Raw genomic sequence first — 18626 nt, forward strand, 5'->3', positions numbered from 1 at the left:
CCCATGACAACTTAGAAGGTCAGAAAGAGAGATCTGTGACATAGGGGAGGAGGCTGACCGAGAACTCACATGGATGAAACACCAGTGGCGGGACTAGGTCATGGTCTCTGGCAACACCTTGGAGAGCTCTCAAGCTAGAGATGATAAGGGGACCTGGTAACTGGTCAGAAAGAGATTACAGGGGACCCCTGTACTAGAACAGTTTGCAGGACCAGATGCTATTTGGCAACTCCATTACTTATACCCATTTCTAGGTTATAGTTCAAGTGTGGAAAGGAGTGCTTTTGGTCAAGGAGCCCTGAGGAGCAGTATCCCTTTCTGTCACAAGGGTTCAGGGACCCTGAGGAACAGTATCACTTTTGACCCTAAGGAAATAGAGGTCCTGAGTAGTATCATGTATTGTTCCAAGGGATTAGGAACCCTTCCTGGCTAAGGACCAGAGAGAAGACCATAGAACAGTGACCACAACTGCTCTCAGATCACACCACCAAAACCTTCCAAATCCCCCAGAACTAGCATTGAAGACACCAGTTTGAAAAATCTGAGGCTTGAGACAGTGCCCCTCCTCACCTCATGCCAGGAACAAAACCCAACTTTAACATAAAGTTCAAAATCAAGAAATAGCATGGAAAAAAATGAGCAAACAACAATCAAAACCCACCACCAAAACCCTGTCCTAACAGGGTGACAGGGAAGATCAAGAAACAAACTCAGAAGAAGACAATGAAGACAAAGCAGCTACAAGCAAAAGCCTCAAAGAAAAAAAATGTGAATTGGACACAAACCCAACAAAAATGATTTTCAAAATCAAATAAGAATGGAAAAATTAGGTAACAAAATGAGAGCAAAGGAACTAAAATGTGAAAAGACAATTAACAACTTGTTAAAAGATGCACAAAAATAATGAAGAAAACAATACCTTAAAAAACAGAATTAGCCAAATGGAAAAAGAGGTAAAAAAGTTTTCTGCATATCCTTAGACCATTTGTCAACTGGGTAATGGCTCTTATTTTTTTTTTACTCATTTGGTTCAGTTCCCTATGTATTTGAAAATGAAGCTTTTATCAGAGACACTTGCTGTGAAATTTCTGCCTCTCCCATTCAATTTCCTGCTTTCCTTTTAATTTTGGCTGCATTAGTTTTGTTTGTGAAAAACCTTTTTAATTTCATGTCATCAAAATTATCCACCATACTTCCTGTTATCCTGTGTATCTCTTGTTTGGTCATAAACTCTTCCCTTAGCCATAGAACTGACAGGCATATTTTTCCATGCTCCTCTAATTTACTTATGATATCACCCTTTGTGCCTAATTCATTTATTTGATTTGATCTTATCTTGGCATATGGTGTGATATGTTGGTCTATGCCTAGTTTCTGCCAAATTGCTTTCCAGTTTTCCTAGCAATTTTTGTCAAATGGTGAGTTCTTACCCCAAAAGCTTGGATCTTTGGTTTGATAAACCAAAGCACTAGATCGCTAAGTTATTTAATAATCTATTCCACTGATCCACCACTCTATTTCTTAGCCAATATCAGATTTTTCATGATTACTGCTTTGTAATATAGTTTGAAATCTGGTACTGCTAGGCCACCTTCCTTCACATTTTCTTTTCATTGATTCCCTCGATATGAATGGTCAGTTTTCAGAAGATGAAATCAAAACTATCAATAGTCACATTTAAAAATGCTCTAAATCACTAGTGATTAGAGAGATGCAGATTAAAACACCTATCAGATTGGCTAACATGACAGAAAAGGAAAACAACAAATTCTAAATAGGATGTGGAAATATTGGGACACTAACGTACTGTTGGTAGAGTTGTGAACTAGTCCAACCATTCTGAAGAACAATTTGTAACTATGTACAAAGGACTAAAAAACTGTGCCTACCCTTTGACCCAGCAACACCATTACTGCTGTATATCCCAGAGAGATCAAAGAAAAGGGAAAAGAACCTATATGTGCAAAAATATTTATAGCAGCTCTTTTTGTGGTGGCAAAGAATTAGAAATTGAGGGAATGCCCATCAGCTTGGGAATGACTGACCAAGTTATGGTATATAATTGTGATAGAATACTACTTTGCTGTAAGGAATAATTAGCAGGGTTGTTTCAGAAAAACTTGGGAAGACACATATGAACTCATGCAAAGTGAAGTGAGAAGAAGTGACAGCAATAAGATAAGGATGATCAGCGTAAAAGACTTAGCTACTCTGTCTCAGATACAATGATCCAAGACAATCCTGAAGGATCCGTGATGTAAGATGCTCTCTACTTCCAGAGAGAGAGAACTGATGAACTCTGAGTGCAGATTAAAGCATACTTTAAAATTTTTCTCTTTTGTGGTTGTTTGTATTTTCTTTCACAAGTTGGCTGACATGGAAATGTGTTTTGCATGACTTCACATATCTAATCAATATTAAATGGCTTGTCTTCTCAAGCTGGGGGGAGATTTTGAGAGGAAGGGAAAGAATTTGAAACTCAAAATGTAAAAAAGAAAGAATGAGAACTTTTTTTACGTATAATTGGGAAATAGTTAATGAAATTATGTGTATGTGTTGTTGGGTTTTTTTTTCAAGGATGCAGGTGAAACCACTCTCCCAGCCCCTTAGAAGGATTTGGTCAGATTGAGACCTGAGGAATCTAGGGTTATCCCACTTGTATCAATTTGGTCACAAATGTTAGTTTGTTCATAGTAACAAATTAACTCCAGCGGTAGGCAGCCAGGTGGCGCAGTGAGTAAGAATGGGAGTCGGGAAGACCTGAATTCAAATCCTTCCTCAGACACTAGATGTGTGAGCCTAGGCAAGTCATATAACCTGTTTACCTTAGTTTCCTCATTTGTAAAATGGAGATAATAAAACCACCTACCTCACAGGGTTGTTGTGAGGATCAGATGAAACATATCTACGGCACTTTCCAATTCATAAAGCACTATTTAAATGCTAGTTATTTTTATTGTTTGTTGTTGTTATGGATTTAGAGCTAGGAAAGACCTTAAATAGCGTCTAGTTCAATTTCCTCATTTTTACAGATGGGAAAACTGAGGCCCATAGTACTTAAGTGACTTGCCCAGGGTCACAAAAATAGTAAAAAGCAGTCAACTAGAACCCAAGATCCAGTGCTGATCTCTTCCCTCCTTTTTTCACCATTGACATCTCTATAGGACGGCTGGTATCAAAGTCCCAAGAGTGTTCACGTGCCTTCTGTTCTCTTCCTAACTTGTCCGTGACTTCTACAATGTCTCCAGACAAAATGGGCCCCACAATTCATAACCTCTCATTTTGAAAGGAAATCCTTCTCAACAAAAGGTCCTTTTCCTTGTTCTGCCAAAGTATTGCTCAAGGATACTGGGCCGCTCACTTCACCATGTAAATCCTGGGCTTCCTTCCCTTTAGGGCCTGTGTGGAGTAATGGCTAGAGAATTGGTCTCCACGTCAGGAAGACCCAGCTTCAAGTCCCATCTCTGATGTATCTGGCCAAGGAGACCCTGGGGAAGTTGTCCCAGACAACTTTTCATATTAGTTGTGTTGTATAGAAGAATTAGGATGAATGGGAGTAACCATGAGAAAGAAAAGCATAAAACAAGGTGCCCATCTATATCAGTAGAAGTTACTGTACCTAGAAATCACAATTCCATTTTAGAAGGATGAACAAACAACTCTATCCATAATTTAAAAAAAAAACTTATTCCTTTCTGTCTCTCCTCAGGCCTTTGAAAGTAGTTACTGAAATGCCAACCTGTGTACCATGCAAGATGAGGACCTCAGAGTGATTTTTACTTAAAGCACTTAAGAAACATTCCCTTACTGCTAATGGACCTGCCCTGGTCTATCAAGAAAGAGCAAAAATCTCCTTTTTCCTTTATAATGAGAGAAGGATAGAGAAGACACCCAGGCTACACCCTACATGTCAACCACCTCTTCTCCCCTGCTGTTGCTCCTAGACATGAGAAGATCTTCATATTTACTCACGAGCCAAGAGAATGAAGAGCAGGGGTCTCATCTTCCCCACCATGATTTCTCACTTTATCACAAATTCGTCTCAAAACTGGGGCAGGACGTCAGTCATTCAAAGGAGTTTTTAGTCTGTTGAGGCCACAACAGCCACCTCCCTGACAAGCTAAATGGATTCACTTTCCCTCTCTTCACTTCCCTCTTAACTGTGCCCTCCCCTGCCCTTGGACTGACAGGTGCACTCTCCTATGAGGCTGGACTTTACCCACCCACCCCACCTTCTTTTAGATAAGTAGATCTTGGCTTCCTCCTTCCTGTTGTCTGGTTTCAGCTATATACAGGTATACAAATGTCATTGATGCTTCATCCACAAAGGTTTATTGCTAACAGGAAATTGTTCTCATGCAATGAAAAGAGAATTACCATACATAGGGTTTCTCAGGCCACAATAAGATGTTGGGTGTTTCCCTCTAGGGCTTAAAAATTGCAGAGAACGGCGTAAGGTATCATTCCCAGTCTCTCCCATGCACCTCCCTTCCTAAAATGTCCACCTGCAGAGAATGGAGCACTGGTGGCCTAGTGGAGGTGATAAAGGTAACAGAAGAGATTAATATCACTCATTCTACAGCTCAACTCTTCCATGAAGCACCTTCTGAGTTTATGAGTAGGAGCGAAGGATAAGAGGAAGAAGAGGTGTTTGTTTTACTGACAAGAATAAAGTTTTGTTTTATGCCTTTCTTTCTCATGGTTATTCCCATTCATCTTAATTCTCCTATACAACACGACTAATGTGAAAATATGTTTAGTAGAAATGTATATGTAGAGCCTATATCAGATTATATGCCATTTTGGGGAAGGGGAGGGAAGGAAGGGGGAGAAATTTTAAAACTTATGGAAGTGAATGTTGAAAACTAAAAATAAATAAACTTATAAAAAAAGAATAAAGGAAAAAGACCGTTTCTCAAGTTACTTTTTCTCTGCCTCCACCTCAGGGTATGAAATGGACTATTTCTTCATCAATGGGGTTATATGTAGGGATTTTTAATTAATGGGCCCAAAGAAATAGTTATGCATCATATGAAAATGTAATGATTTACATTTACATGACGCAGGTACAGACACTTGAAGATGGGCAGCTGTGTTGTTAACTCAACAAATATAGGTAGTATTTAATTTGTCCACAAGATGGCACTATACTCAAACCACCGGCCAAGTGGTTGCAACAGAGTCCAATTGGTGTTCTTGGTGGGGGTTTGAGAAGTGAGAGGAGGAGGGGTAAATTATCAGTGGGAAAGTTAAAAAAAAAAATCCACACTAGCCTGATTATGAATCTAGACTAAGGCGTGATGAAATATGGCTCTGAATTCTTGGAAAATTACAGGAAAATCTATGATTCTACCCAGAACCACATCTAGAATTTCCTTTCTTTGTAGACAAACCCTGTGTACTCATAGGATACAATCACTCAATTTGCTGTGGCCTAGTGGTTTATTAAACATATACTCAATTCACTGTGGTCATGTGGTTTATTGACACCAGCTTTATTAGGCAGCACCCCTCCCCCAACCATCAGTATCCCTCCAAAATCATTATAATAATGCCTACCATTCATGTGTTAACATGGGAACGTGCTTAGCAGTGCCTAGCACAGAATAGGTGCTTAATAAATGTTAGAGGAAGGAAGGAAGGAAGGAAGGAAGGAAGGAAGGAAGGAAGGAAGGAAGGAAGGAAGGAAGGAAGGAAGGATGGAAGGAAGGAAGGAAGGGAGGAAGGAAGATGATAATAATATCTACCTCACTGGGTTGTTGGCTGAACCAAATGAGATAAGGCATGTAAATCCCTTTGCAAGCTTTTAAGTAAATAAGCATCTGTTGTTATTATGGTGGTTGTTCTGATTGTCTGAGAATACACAATTTTATCTGTGTTGCTCCAGCATTTCCAAAACAGCAGCAGACAGTATGAAATCCCTAGACTGCTATTTCATGCATCCATCACATCCTTATAAATAATTGGGGGAATCGGCCATTCTAGGGTCATAGCTTGCCCAAGTAGGGCTCAAGGTACCTTCCAGAGCTTCAAGTATAACCAAGGGAGGAAGAGAACTGTCTAAAAACAGAATAGGGCAGGATTCCCATCACCCGAAGTCTTCAAATGACCATTTGTTGGGAATGTTGTCCAGGGACATCTATTTGGGCCAAGTCAACAAGCATTTTATTTTTAAAAATATTTTATTCACCCCAATTACTTATAAAAATAATTTTTAACATCCTTTTAAAAAAAATTTTGAGTTTCAAATTTTCTCCCACCCTCTCTCGCTTTCCCCCTTTCCCATTTGAAAGGGCAGGCAATTTGATATAGGTTATGCATTCACAGTCACGCATAACACATTTCTATGTTAGTCATGTTGTGACAGAAAACAGACCAAAAAAAAACCCAGGAAAAACAAAGAAAGTAAAAAGTGTGAACAAGCATTTATTAAGCACTTGGCTGTGTGCAGGCGTTGTGCTAAGTACTAAGAGTACAAATACCAACAGAGAGAAAGACAGTCCCTGTCCTCAAGGAGCTTAGATTCTAATGAAAGAAGACAAGTCAAAAATGAAGCTGAAGAGGGGAGCTAGGAGTGGTTGAAGGTATGGAGAGTGGGGTAGGAGTTGGGGTCGGGTGATAGAGAAAGTTTGTAGTGCTGGGAGGGAAGCTTGGAGAGGACTGAAGACATGTCTGGCCCAGGCAGCCCCCTTAAATTGGAGGTTCTCGGAGGTACCGGCCAATCGAATGGAGTCTTCAAATAGAGACTAAATGACCATTTCGTGATAATGTTGTAGAGGATGCATCTCTTCAGGTATGATTTGAACTAGATAGCTAGCATTTACATAGAATTTGAGGTTTGCAAAATACTTTACAAATACTCTGTCCCGTAGGTGCTGATACTACCCCCATTCTACAGATAAGGGAACTGAGACTGAAGGAGTTTAAGTGTCTTGTCCAGGGCCACTTAGCTAGTAAGTTTTGGAAGGCAAGATTCAAACTCAGGTCTTCCTCACTGAAAGTCTGAGCTCTCCACTGTTCCAACTAACTGCTTACATAAATTCCAAGGTCTCTTCTGACTCTAAGATTCTATGATTCTATAATTCTATGACTTCCAGATAGAGGCTAAGTATCCCCAAATGGGGCAGTGCCCCAGAAGCTCTGGTGTGTTCAAAGTTTTGCTTGCCAAGGACGATGCTACTGGCTTTCCCCTACCCTCTCATTCTCTTTCATTCCATAGGAATGGATAGGAATACATATCCCAGTTTACAACTGTTTTTTCTTTTAGGATATCATTCCACCAGCTAGCCCTCAATTCAACAAACATTTATTAAGCGCTTACTTATGGGCAAGGCACTGTGCTAGGTGCCGGCCAGGGTGGGGGGTGGGGTACAAAAACGACGACAAAAAATGTCCCAGGCTCAAGGAGCTTACATTCTGTGATGTCATTAGCTTGGAGCTGTGGCTGTTTCAGTTCTCAAGGAGCTGAGTAGAAGTGGGATGGAAAGGGGATAGAAAGGAGGGAGAGCGTAGATCCAGCTGTTGTCTCATGTTCATTGTTGGTTGGGTCATTGTCGAGATTGTGAAGACCACAATTATGAATGCACAGATTTTAAATTCTTGTTGAAGTATTTGTTCAGCCATAGGCAAATCAATTCCCTTCTGGGCCTCAATTTCCTCATTTGTAAAATGAGGGGGTTGACCTAAATGACCACAAAGCTTTAAAATCTAGGACTTCATAGCCAGGTGAACTTGGAAGGGGGCATATGATAATATAATAATTATAACAACAACAACCAGCATTTATACAGCACTTTATAGGTTTTCAAAGTATTTTATGTAGTTTATAAAAACCATATGATTTATATAGTTTGCAAAGTATTTTACATATATTATCTCATTTGATCCTTTCAGTATCTCAGTGAAATGCTATTATTAGCCCCATTTTACAGATGATAATAATAGCTAACATTTCTATGGTGTTTACTATGTCCCAGGCACTGTGTCGCGTGCTTTACAGTAGATTATCTATTTGATCCTCACAACAACGCTGGGGGGTAGGTGCTATTATCATCCACCCCTTTACAGATCAGGAAACTGAAGCAGACAGAATTTACATGACTTGTGCTAACATGACACAGCTAAGTGTCTGAGGTAGGATTTGACCACAAGTCTTCCTGACTCCAAGAGAGAGAAGAAGAGAGAGAAGAAATGGGAGGGAAAGATGAATCAGGTTAAAGGTTAGAAGGGTAGTGAAGGTTTGAGACAGAGAAGGGCTGAAAAAGGCATGTCAGGCAAGGAAATAGCTTGGGGTTAGTGGGACAGCTGGTGGGGGGCAGGAGGGAGAGTGGAGATTGGGGTGGGAACTGTGGGGAGAGAAAAATTAGGTAGATATAGTGAGAAGGACAAGAGAGGATTGTTAGAGGAGAGGGAATAATGGGAGGTGGAGAATCTGCAGCCTCAAGGCCACATGTAGCCCTCTAGGTCCTCAAGTGCGGCCCTTTACCTGAATCCAAACATCATCAAACAAATCCTTCTGTGAAGTTTGGATTCAGTCGAAGGGCCACACTTAAGGAACTAGAGAGCCATATGTGGCCTTGAGACCACTGGTTCCCCACCCCCATATATGTTTGTGTGTGTATGTGTATATACACACATACATACCTATATACACATACATGTACACATACACACATATAGATACATGTATGTGTACATTTACACATATATACATTTATATGCATTTACATACATATATACATTTACAAGCCATGTCCTCTGACTCCAAAGCTAAAGATCCTACTGTTTGCTTTTTGAAATTTCTTCCAGAAGCAGCTGGCAAATCTGAGTCCCGCCCCCCTTCCGCTACCCCCCACCGTCTCTCCTCCAGCTCAATTACTCCTACCTAGGTTCCAGCCTGGGGTAAAGGTGATAGGAAGTGACCCATCTATCCTAAGAATAGTCCTGGTAACAGGATGCAGCCCTGGGCATAAGCAGGAGCTGCCGTTAGTCATTGGCTCTCTGCGTGCCCACTTTTCCATAATATTTCATGTCCTTGTCTTCCATCTTTTTGTCCCTGATGCAAACAGCATGGGCTTTTGAGGATCGGGTTATCTTCTGGCAGATATTCTGGAAGGACTTCAGGAAGGGGGGAGTAGGGTGGGATGGATGGGGAGGTAGTGCTGAAATAACCCTGAGGCTTTTATGGCACAGGAGGGAGCGATGGATCTTCCCTTTTGGCTTCCCCAACTCTCCTGCCAAAGAAATCAATTGTCGGTGGCAAAAGGATGAGCCGGCAGGGAAAGAGTTAAGGCTGGGCTTATCTGCCCCACTCCATGGGAGGTTCTGAATTCCTGCATCCAAATGAACTGCCAGCCAGCATAGGACACCTGCTAAATTTAGAGAGCAGTGAAGGGTTTCCTGTTGACAGTTGCCCTGCCTCTTGAAGAAGGGACTCTGGAGAGAGAGGTTCCACTTACTCGCTCCAGCTCCGGAATAGTTCCTTTGCCAGCCTTCCTGGGGTCTCCTAGCACCTGAGTGAATGCTTTCCAGACAGCAGAAATTCCTAGGGTTCAGGTGAGTGTCAGTTTCTTCTTCTTTCTTTGTCCTGGGCCAGTCCCAGGGCCCACAAGTCCGAGTGGCAGTGGCAGCGGCCGCTTAGGCCATGTCAGGCCCCAACCGTACATTCCTGAAGCCTGAGACCAGCTGTAGGGGATTTCAGATCCCTTTAATAGGAGGTGGGGGTAGGGCCAGACTCCCTCAGCCTTGGGCCTGACTGATTGAGGTGAAAGAAAATCAGCCACTGGTGAACCTGTCCTCTCTAAGATTTCAATCTAAATCAAAGGTGGCTGCCCCTACAGGGACCACCAGTTCTGGAAATTCACACTGGGGTGACAAGAAAGGTTTGGCTCCCTCGCCTTGGGATGTCTCTTGGTCACTACCCTGGCTTTATGAAAAGTAAATGTATCTTCCTCCTTGGTGAGGAAGAACTATGTTGCTTTTTCTTAAATTGGGTTATCCCTAGTTCGGGTGGCCACATCTCCATCCAAAAAGGCCTAGGTGGCTCTAACACTGTCATCTTCCCCTTGGGGTAATGTGGTATTATGGAAAAGAGCCCTCCATCATTCACTGACCTTGGAAAAGTCAGTGCCTCAATTTTGTCCTCCATCAAATAGGGATATTAGTATTGATGTGAGGATCATATGTGGGTGTTTGAAAGAAAAATAAATGTGGGGCCAGTAAGAGGGCCCCTCCAAACCCTAACAGGATGTGGAATTTTTTTCCTTCATTGTCTTGTGTGACCATTCCACTCTTAGCCTTACAGAGCTTGATTGTACCTTACAATATCCTTACGGTTGCCTTGTTCTTATTGCTAATTCCCTAATGGTCCTTCTTCCCCAACTCCCTAGAATTTAACAGGTTGTCATGGCGACCAGCAACGATCCAGAGGAGGAGCAGGTTGTTCCGGATACAGAAGATGGAGCTGATGTGAAGGCGGTACAGGCCCGATATCTCCGAAGCCCTTCTCCTAGCCAGTGAGTGTACATTCGGCCCGACTTATAGCCCACCACAGCCCCCATTACATGCGAGAAGACCGGTGATGGGGGAAAGTGCCTCGTGGGGAGTCCTAAGCGCTCCTTCAGCCCCCACTTCAAAATGAGGCCAGAGCATAGTTATCTATACCCACTAAGAAGGAATGAAGATGAGATATTGAGGTGGCAGCAAGCAGACTAGACTGTAACACATGGGAACTGGAAGAAGTTGCCTATAGAATGAATACGATTCCATTAGCAGTCCCCTCCTGAAATTCTGCAATAGCATATGGTCCTAGTGCTAAGAAAAGAGCATGGAACAGGGAACCAGGACACCTGAGTTCTTCTAGTCAAGGCTTTGATGAGAACTGTGTGATCTCTGGCCATTGCTTAACCACTATGAGCTTAGTTTTTGCATCTATAAAATGAGAAAGAGGAGGAGGAAATGGGGGAAGTTGGAGGCTATGATCTTTAAGGTACCATCTAGCTATAAACTTCTGGGATCCAAAGAATCCCTAAACCGAAAGTTGGAAAGGAACTCAGAGGTCCAGCCCACATTATAGGAACTTTCTCCATAGTACCCATAACATGTGGTCATTCAGCTTCTCTGTACCTGAGGGCTTCCAGAGTTGGTGAATCCACTACTTCCTGGAGCACCTTACTCATTTTTTTGGACAGTTTCAACAAATGGTTCAAAGGATTTTCCCTCCATCAAGTCTAAATCTGCCTTACTCTTGAAACTAAAATTTTAAATGATTAACCTGTGAATTTCTATCCAATGCACCTAATCCTGTGGCACCAAGGGGGACAGCTCTAATTTGCTTCTCTATATGACTGCCTTTCTATTCTTGAAGATTGCAATCATGTCCCTCTAAGTCTTATGTTGTCTGGGCTGAACATCCTCAGTTCCTCTAGCTAATGCTCACAGGACATGATCTTCTATTTTCTCATGATTCTGGTTGCCTTTCTCTAGCTCATCTAGCCCGTCCTAAAATGTGGCAAGTAAAACTAATACTCCAGATGTGGTCTGACCAGGGCAGAGAATACAGCCAGGGTGCCATTTTGTATACTATTAATGCAGCCTAAGATCATGGAGCTTTCTTGGCTGCCATGTTACACTGTTCGTCCACTTTGAACTAGCAGTCCACTAAAAGCCCCCAATCTTTTTCCTATGAACTTGCCCTATGTCCTCTTTGCGACTTAGTTCTCCATTACAGTGTCTTTCCCCAGAGCTGTAACTAAGAAATCTGGCCCCTGGGAAAAATTCATTTGGGATAAAGAAGGAGAGCAGGAGTTGTCTAAGGCATGATCATTCTTTTGAATGTCTGCAGTAGACTGGAGACTGAGAGCATGGAGACTGAGGAGGTTGAGAAAATGGGAGGCAAGGTGATTTGAAGAGGGTGGGTGTTGGAGAAGAGCTATTTGAGAGAGTGATCTGGTGGCCAGGAGTTAGGATGGAGGGAACTTTTTAAAATAATATTTTATTTTTCCCCAATTACATGTTAAAACAATTTGTTACATTTTTTTAAGTTTTGAGTTCCATATTCTATCTTTCCATCCCTTCTCCCCTCCCAGAGATGGTAAGCAATCTGATATAGGTTATACCTGTGCAATCATGTAAAACATGATTTCCATAAGAAGACTCAAACAAAAAAGAAAGAAGGAAACAAGGAAGGAAGGAAGGAAGGAAGGAAGGAAGGAAGGAAGGAAGGAAGAAAGGAAGGAAGGAATAAAAAGTGAAAATAATATGCTTCAGTCTACATTCAGACAATATCAGTTCTTTCTCTGGAGGTGGATAGTATGCTTCACCATTAGTCCTTTGGGATTGTCTTGGATCATTGTATGGCTGAGAATAGATAAGTCATTCACAGTTCTCTATTGTACAATATTTCTGTTACTGTGTACAATGTTCTCCTGGTTCTGCTCACTTCTCTTTGTATCAGTTCATGTAAGTCCAGGCTTTTGTGAAATCAGGATGGAGGAAACTTTAAAAGAGGAGAGATTATGGTTGAGTGATGGTGATGAAGGGAAAATTTGAGAGTATCCACTGGGAGCAAAGAGTAGGTCTACTCCTCCTGACTCTGGGCATCAATGTATAAGAGAGGAGGAGTAACCATCCTGGGAGAGAGTATTCAAAAATATGGAACCATATGCAGAAACTTAAGTTTCAGAAAATACTAGAAGGTGGAAATAATGTGAGAAAAAGGGATCTAGGATAGTAAGATCATCGATTAAGGGCTGGAAGGGACCTTGGAAATCATCTGGTAGTAGTGTCAAAGTCAAATAGAAACAGAGGCCACCAAACCATATATAATGATCTCTCTGGGTCAAGTTTTTTTCTGCTGAACCACAACAGAGGAAGGTTCTGGAGGGTACAGAGGAAGGAGAAGTCAGAGGAAGATAGTGCCTGGGAGAGGACTAGGGCTGAGTTTACTTTGGAGTTAGGGTAGTGCACAGGGCTTTGGGGACCTATACGGCCAACAGTAAGCCACCTTTGCTTCAATTGTCTCCCCCTTCCCAACCCCAGCCTCCAAAGCTGATTCCCCACTAATCCCTCAAGAGTGCCTGGACAAGGTGGTTCATGGGCATTGAGGGAGTGGAGCAGGGCACTCAAAGCATCCCAAGGTGGACAGAGTCAAGGGAGGAATCATGATCCCTGATGCACTGGCATCTGGGCCCAGCCCTAGTTGCCCTCTACTAGCTCTATCTCTGCATGTCTCTACCCCATGCAGGTTCGGAGACTTGAGTACCTGCTGAAGGGTGAGGTAAAACTCCTGTCACTTGGGCAATCATAGCCCTTTGAACAGATGGATGCTGAAGCGTCTTTTAAAACCAAGTTGTCCTGTTACCTGTTGGTAAAACTTTCAGATTTGAGAGGGGATTTATTTCCTCCCTATACTCTTTAATTGTGTATATCTGTTGTATGCCCGTACAATATACGCTTTCATGGAATCAAAAAGTAGGCTTCAGAGCCAGGAAGATTTGGGTTCGAATTCTGCCTCTGATATCTAACAGCTGTGTGAGAGCTAGATTAAGTCCTTTACCTCCTGGTGCTTCAGGAATCTCTTTAAACTTATAATCGGCAAAGTTGCTGCCCATCGGTGTTGGTCAAGGGAGGGTTGGTGGGGTTTTTTGGAGGGGGCAATTTCCTATACCAAAGAAAGCATAGGTGTGGACCTCTAGTTTCCTGGGATACCAAGAGGCTGTGATCTGCTGTATCTGAAGTAGGATTTGAACCCAACGGTCTCCTGCCTCTGAAGCTTACTCTGACAAGTACACAAACATGTGCACACAGCACCCATTGAGAAGTGTTTATTTAAAATATGCAGGATTGACCCGGCTACAAATACCTAAATATCTCTTCTCTCTCACCTCTGGCTAGTGCAGGAAATGATACCATTAGTTAGCAAGTCAACCCTTTTATTCAGCCAGTGGTTTCTTCAAAAACATACTCCCAAGGGGGCCAACACATTAAATTCCAGGCATCTTTGTGTGAATCACCATATCATAACATGTTCTTCCTGATGGGTACCCATTAGCCTGAATCATCACATCAATTGTGGAATCAGAGAACTTTAGGCCAACCTGGGAGGAGGGGGAGAAAGAGGTGTGGACACTGGGGAAAGCAAAAATAGGGCTGCCAAGTCACTAAAAGGAGGACAAAGAAGACAAACCCTGCTTATTTAACAATTCTGTCTAGAGATCCCTCTATCAGGAATGTTTTAAGATGTTCCCTTTTTCTAGGGTATTTTCCAAAGCAAGCCTCCAGGCCACTCAATTAGAAACACCTCCCTCCTCCACCTCTCCCAGCTTGCCTTGGCAGAGCTGGCACAAACCTTAGTCTGACAGACTCATATAAAAATAATGATGATGATGATGATGATGGTGATGATGATGATGGTGATGACAATGATGACGATAATGATAAGAGGGAGGAGGAGGAGGAGGAGAACTGTATTTCTATAGTGTATTAAGGCTTGCAAGACTTTAAGTATATTCATTCACTTAATAACTTTCTGCAACAGGTACTATTATCATTTCCACTTTACAGACAAGGAAATTAAAGCACAGGCAAAGTGCCTTGCTCAGAGTCACAAAGCTATTAAGTGCCGGAGGTAGGATTTGAATTCAGGCCTTCCTGACTCCCAGTGCTATGCTCTTTCTGCTGCACTATCTAGCGACCACAATGCTACATCTTCAGTGTTTTCTAAAGATGTGACCTCTCTTCAAAAGCTACCTTTTCGAGACATTCTCTAGAAACATCTAGAGACAGCTGGTGGTACAATGGATAGAGCCCTGAGCCTGGAATCAGGAATCTGAGTTTAAATCTGGCCCCAGACACTTACAAGCTATGTGACCCTGAGCAAGTAGTCACTCTGCTTGCCTCAGTTTCCTCAACTGGAAAATGGGGATAATAATAGCACATACCTCAAGGGGTAGTCGCAAGGATCAAATGAGCTAATATTTGTAAAAGCACTTAGCACAGTGCCTGGAGCACAGTGGTACCATAGAAATGATTATTTCTTTCCTTTAGGGTTTTCCATTACTTTGGACACTAGGTTCTCAACTCCAGGAATTTTTCTTATGATAGTGACACTAAATATGCTTAAAATCTTAAAATAATTCATAATGATATTTTTGTTTTACATCTTAAGTTCTGTCCCTCATCTAGCTAGGAAGCCATCCCTTATAATAAAGAATTTTTAAAAGAAACAAAAAGCAGCTCAACAAAACTAATGAACATTTCAACTGAGTATGACAGTATAAACACCATTCCACACCCATAGACCCCCACCTCAGCCAAGAAGGGAACAGAGGTACACTTTCTTATCTCTTTGCTGGACACAAGCGAGGTCAGTATATTAATACAGAATTCATTGTTATATTTTCTTATGGTGTAGTAATATTCTATCTCTTTTTCATACCACAAAGTGTTTAGTTGTTTCTCTTCTTTATTAGCATCTACTTTGTTTCCACTTCTCTGCAACAACAAAATGCTGCTATGAATATTCTGGCATATGCAACATTTTGTTCTGTCTTTGTCATCTTTGGGATATATGTTTAGCAGCAGAAGCTCTGTTTAGAAGGATGTGATTGCTTTAGTCATTTTCCTAACATAATTTCAAATTGCTTTCCATAATGGTTGGATTATTTCATACTCTACCAACTGTAAGTTGGTGTGCCCATCTCTCCACAACCCCTCCAGTGTTGACTATTCGGATCTTTTGTCAACTTCACTGATCTGCTGAGTGTGAGGGAAAACTTCAGAATTGTTTTTATATGCATTTCTTTTTATGATTAGTGTTTTGGAGCAGTCTTTCATATGGTTGTCAAGAGTTTGCAAGTCTTCTTTTGAGAAGAGTTTGTTCACATCCTCTTATAATTTATCCATTGGAAAATGGTTCTCGGTCTAGTTAATCGGTGTGTCTTGCCCATATATCATGGCTATCAAACCCTTAAAGATATTTGATGCAAAGGATTTTCCTCAATCAACAGATTCTCTTCTTATCCTAAGTGCGTTGATTTTATTCATGCAAAAATCTTTTAATCTCAATAAATTTAAATCATTTTATTTTCTGTGATTGCCTCTACTGCTAAGCCATATTGGAATGGCATGATAAGGATCAAAACAAAACAAAACAAAAAAATGAAGCCTTATTTCCATGTTCCTTTTCATGATGACCCTCTTAGGATCTCAAAGATGTGGAATCACAAGGTAATTGTGAAGTTCAAATAACATATAATATATAAATTACTTGGTGAATTTTGAAGTGCCTAATAAAGCAGTATAAATAGTTAATTTGGGGGTTATAGCAGTTCTTTGAGAGGTCATTTTAGCTCATTCCCTTGCCTTCAGCTAGGGACATCTAAATTATCTCAGACAATTGAGGATCCATAATATTTTTAAAGACCTTCAGAGAAAGAGATCCTCCAACCAATATCTTTCAGTGACTTACAATGTTAAGAAATTCTTCTTTTTATGTAACATAAGTCCTTCAAGCTGCAGTTTAAACCCATTTCCTCTTATTCTGTCTTCAGTGGAGATTAAAACCAGCTGGTCATTGCCCTCTGTCTAAGAGCCTTTCCTCTACTTGAAGACTCATTAAATCTCCCACTAGCCTTCTCTCGTCCAGGCTGAATGATTCCTTTCCCCTCACTCTTGCTTCATAGATCTTATTTCCCAACTCTTTAATCATCTTTATGCCTTTTAGAACTCTGAACCATCTCCAACTTCTCTACATTTATCTTTAGTTGGAAAGGATTCAAGTAAAGGGTCATCAGAGCACCGCTGAAAGATAATAGAAGGTTTATCTTACTTCTCTTTTGTACACCCCAATATTGTGAGTGCTTGTAAAATATAAAATTATAAAACCTTTTTGACTTTGACTCCTGGATATTTTTCTGTGTAGCAACAAAAAAAAAATAGCCCAACTCCCACTCCCACTCCCAATGACAAGCTGCATGTCTGGAATGTGGCTGCTAGATTCCTGCAGGGTTCTAGGGCATGACCTTAAGGGTTTGGAGGTGGGTTTTTTTTGTGCTGGAGCTCATGAGCCCCCACCAGTGTGCTTCTCCCTATGATTATCAATGAGTCAGACAATCAGCTTTTAGTGGGAGGTATTTAGAAAAGTGGTATAATAAAAACAATTGGTACAAAACAATCCCCCAAAGTCTGTGATACTCTCAAACAAGGACATATAAAATCTGGAGGAAAGTGGGCTCAATCTTAAAGCGCATGTGGCAAAGGAGTAACTGACAGTGCGAGGGGGTCTTTAAGCTAGAATCCTCACAATGTTGTCTGTAGGAATGCTCCCTCTCCTCCCCTTCTGGGCTCTTTCTAGAGCCTTGAATCTCTGTCCAGTTTGTCCTTGGCACCCAATACACATACTGCCTTCAGCTACTAGAACCTTGATATGAAGATAAGAGATGCAAAATTCTTCAGATCTCTAAAGTTCCTAAGATTGAGGCCAGGGTTCTGCTCCTCCTATCCTCTCCTAATCAATTCTTTCCCAGGGGTTTAGCTGAAACTATTCTCTTCCAGGCACTAAGTTCACTGATTCCAACCAGCTTCGTGGTTTATACAGGATGCAGAGGGCATGCCCAAGTCCTTTAACCAATGCGAAAAGACTTCCTGTTACAAATAGTGAGGCATCCAGGTCTATTCATGCCTGATGAATAATTGAGATGTATCTTCACCAGACAAGTGTGTCAGGGCTGTAGCTCTTATCACTTACTTTAAATGAGGTTTGGTGATTTGATTGATTTACTTAATGGACCTCCACTTTTACATGTGTATGGACAGTTCCCTTCTCTCCCCGCCCCCCTGCCAAGGCTGCTACCACGCAGCCTTACTCAATCTTATTCTCTTGGTTCCTGACAGTTTCTCCAATTTACAGTGGCCAGTTCCAGGTAAACCTTCTAAAGTGCTGGCCACACCCCACTTCTCCTGTAAATTCCACCCTGGTGTCATTGTCCAAGTAAAGGACACATCCTCTAATCCAGCATCCAGGCCACTGCCTCTGCCTGATTAGGTCACAGCTTCCTTGAAGGAAGAGATAGGGCCTTGTATACCTCTTCTCTCCTCCACATGGTATCCTACACATAGTAGGTCTCTGTAAATGCAAACCAAGTTGAAGAGGAAAAAACCCAAGAATGTTAAATAGGACAAGACCTTAGAGCTGGAAGGGACCTTAGAAGCCATCATGTTTAACTTCTTCATTTGATAGGGGAAGAAACTTCACAGAGAAGTAAAGTCACTTGCCCAGGGTCACACAGCTGACATTTATTTCATATTTTTCAAAGAACTTTGTCTATGTTATATCATTTGGACCTTACAACAACCCCTTGAGGAAGGTGCTACAGATATTATTATCCTTATTTTACAGACAAAGGAATTTCAATGACTTGCCCACAGTCTCCCAACTAGTAAGTATCGGACACTGAGTCTAAGTCTTCATTGTTCCAAGTCCATCACTCCACCTAGCTACTTTCTGGGTCCATGGCTACTCTGATCCCTCAAGTAAGATAGTCAGTTGTTAATACTTCACACTCTCCATCCTTTGGGCTGTTTCCTTGACCTCCCTGAATACAGGGCTCCCTCCAGCTACCCGGAGG

General features: G+C 41.6%; 1 protein-coding gene across 1 annotated transcript in view; it reads left to right on the forward strand.

The window, feature by feature from the left end:
* The first annotated feature begins 9441 nt into the window (after positions 1-9441).
* The window catches only part of STYXL2 (serine/threonine/tyrosine interacting like 2), a 30379-nt gene continuing 21194 nt past the window's right edge, over positions 9442-18626 (forward strand). Inside the window, 2 exon segments of the mRNA XM_036756416.1 lie at positions 9442-9555; positions 10389-10514. Coding sequence (XP_036612311.1) covers positions 10405-10514 — 110 coding nt within the window. The 5' untranslated portion in view covers positions 9442-9555; positions 10389-10404.

Source organism: Trichosurus vulpecula, chromosome 4, assembly GCF_011100635.1.
Source record: "Trichosurus vulpecula isolate mTriVul1 chromosome 4, mTriVul1.pri, whole genome shotgun sequence".
NCBI classification, from domain to species: domain Eukaryota; kingdom Metazoa; phylum Chordata; class Mammalia; order Diprotodontia; family Phalangeridae; genus Trichosurus; species Trichosurus vulpecula.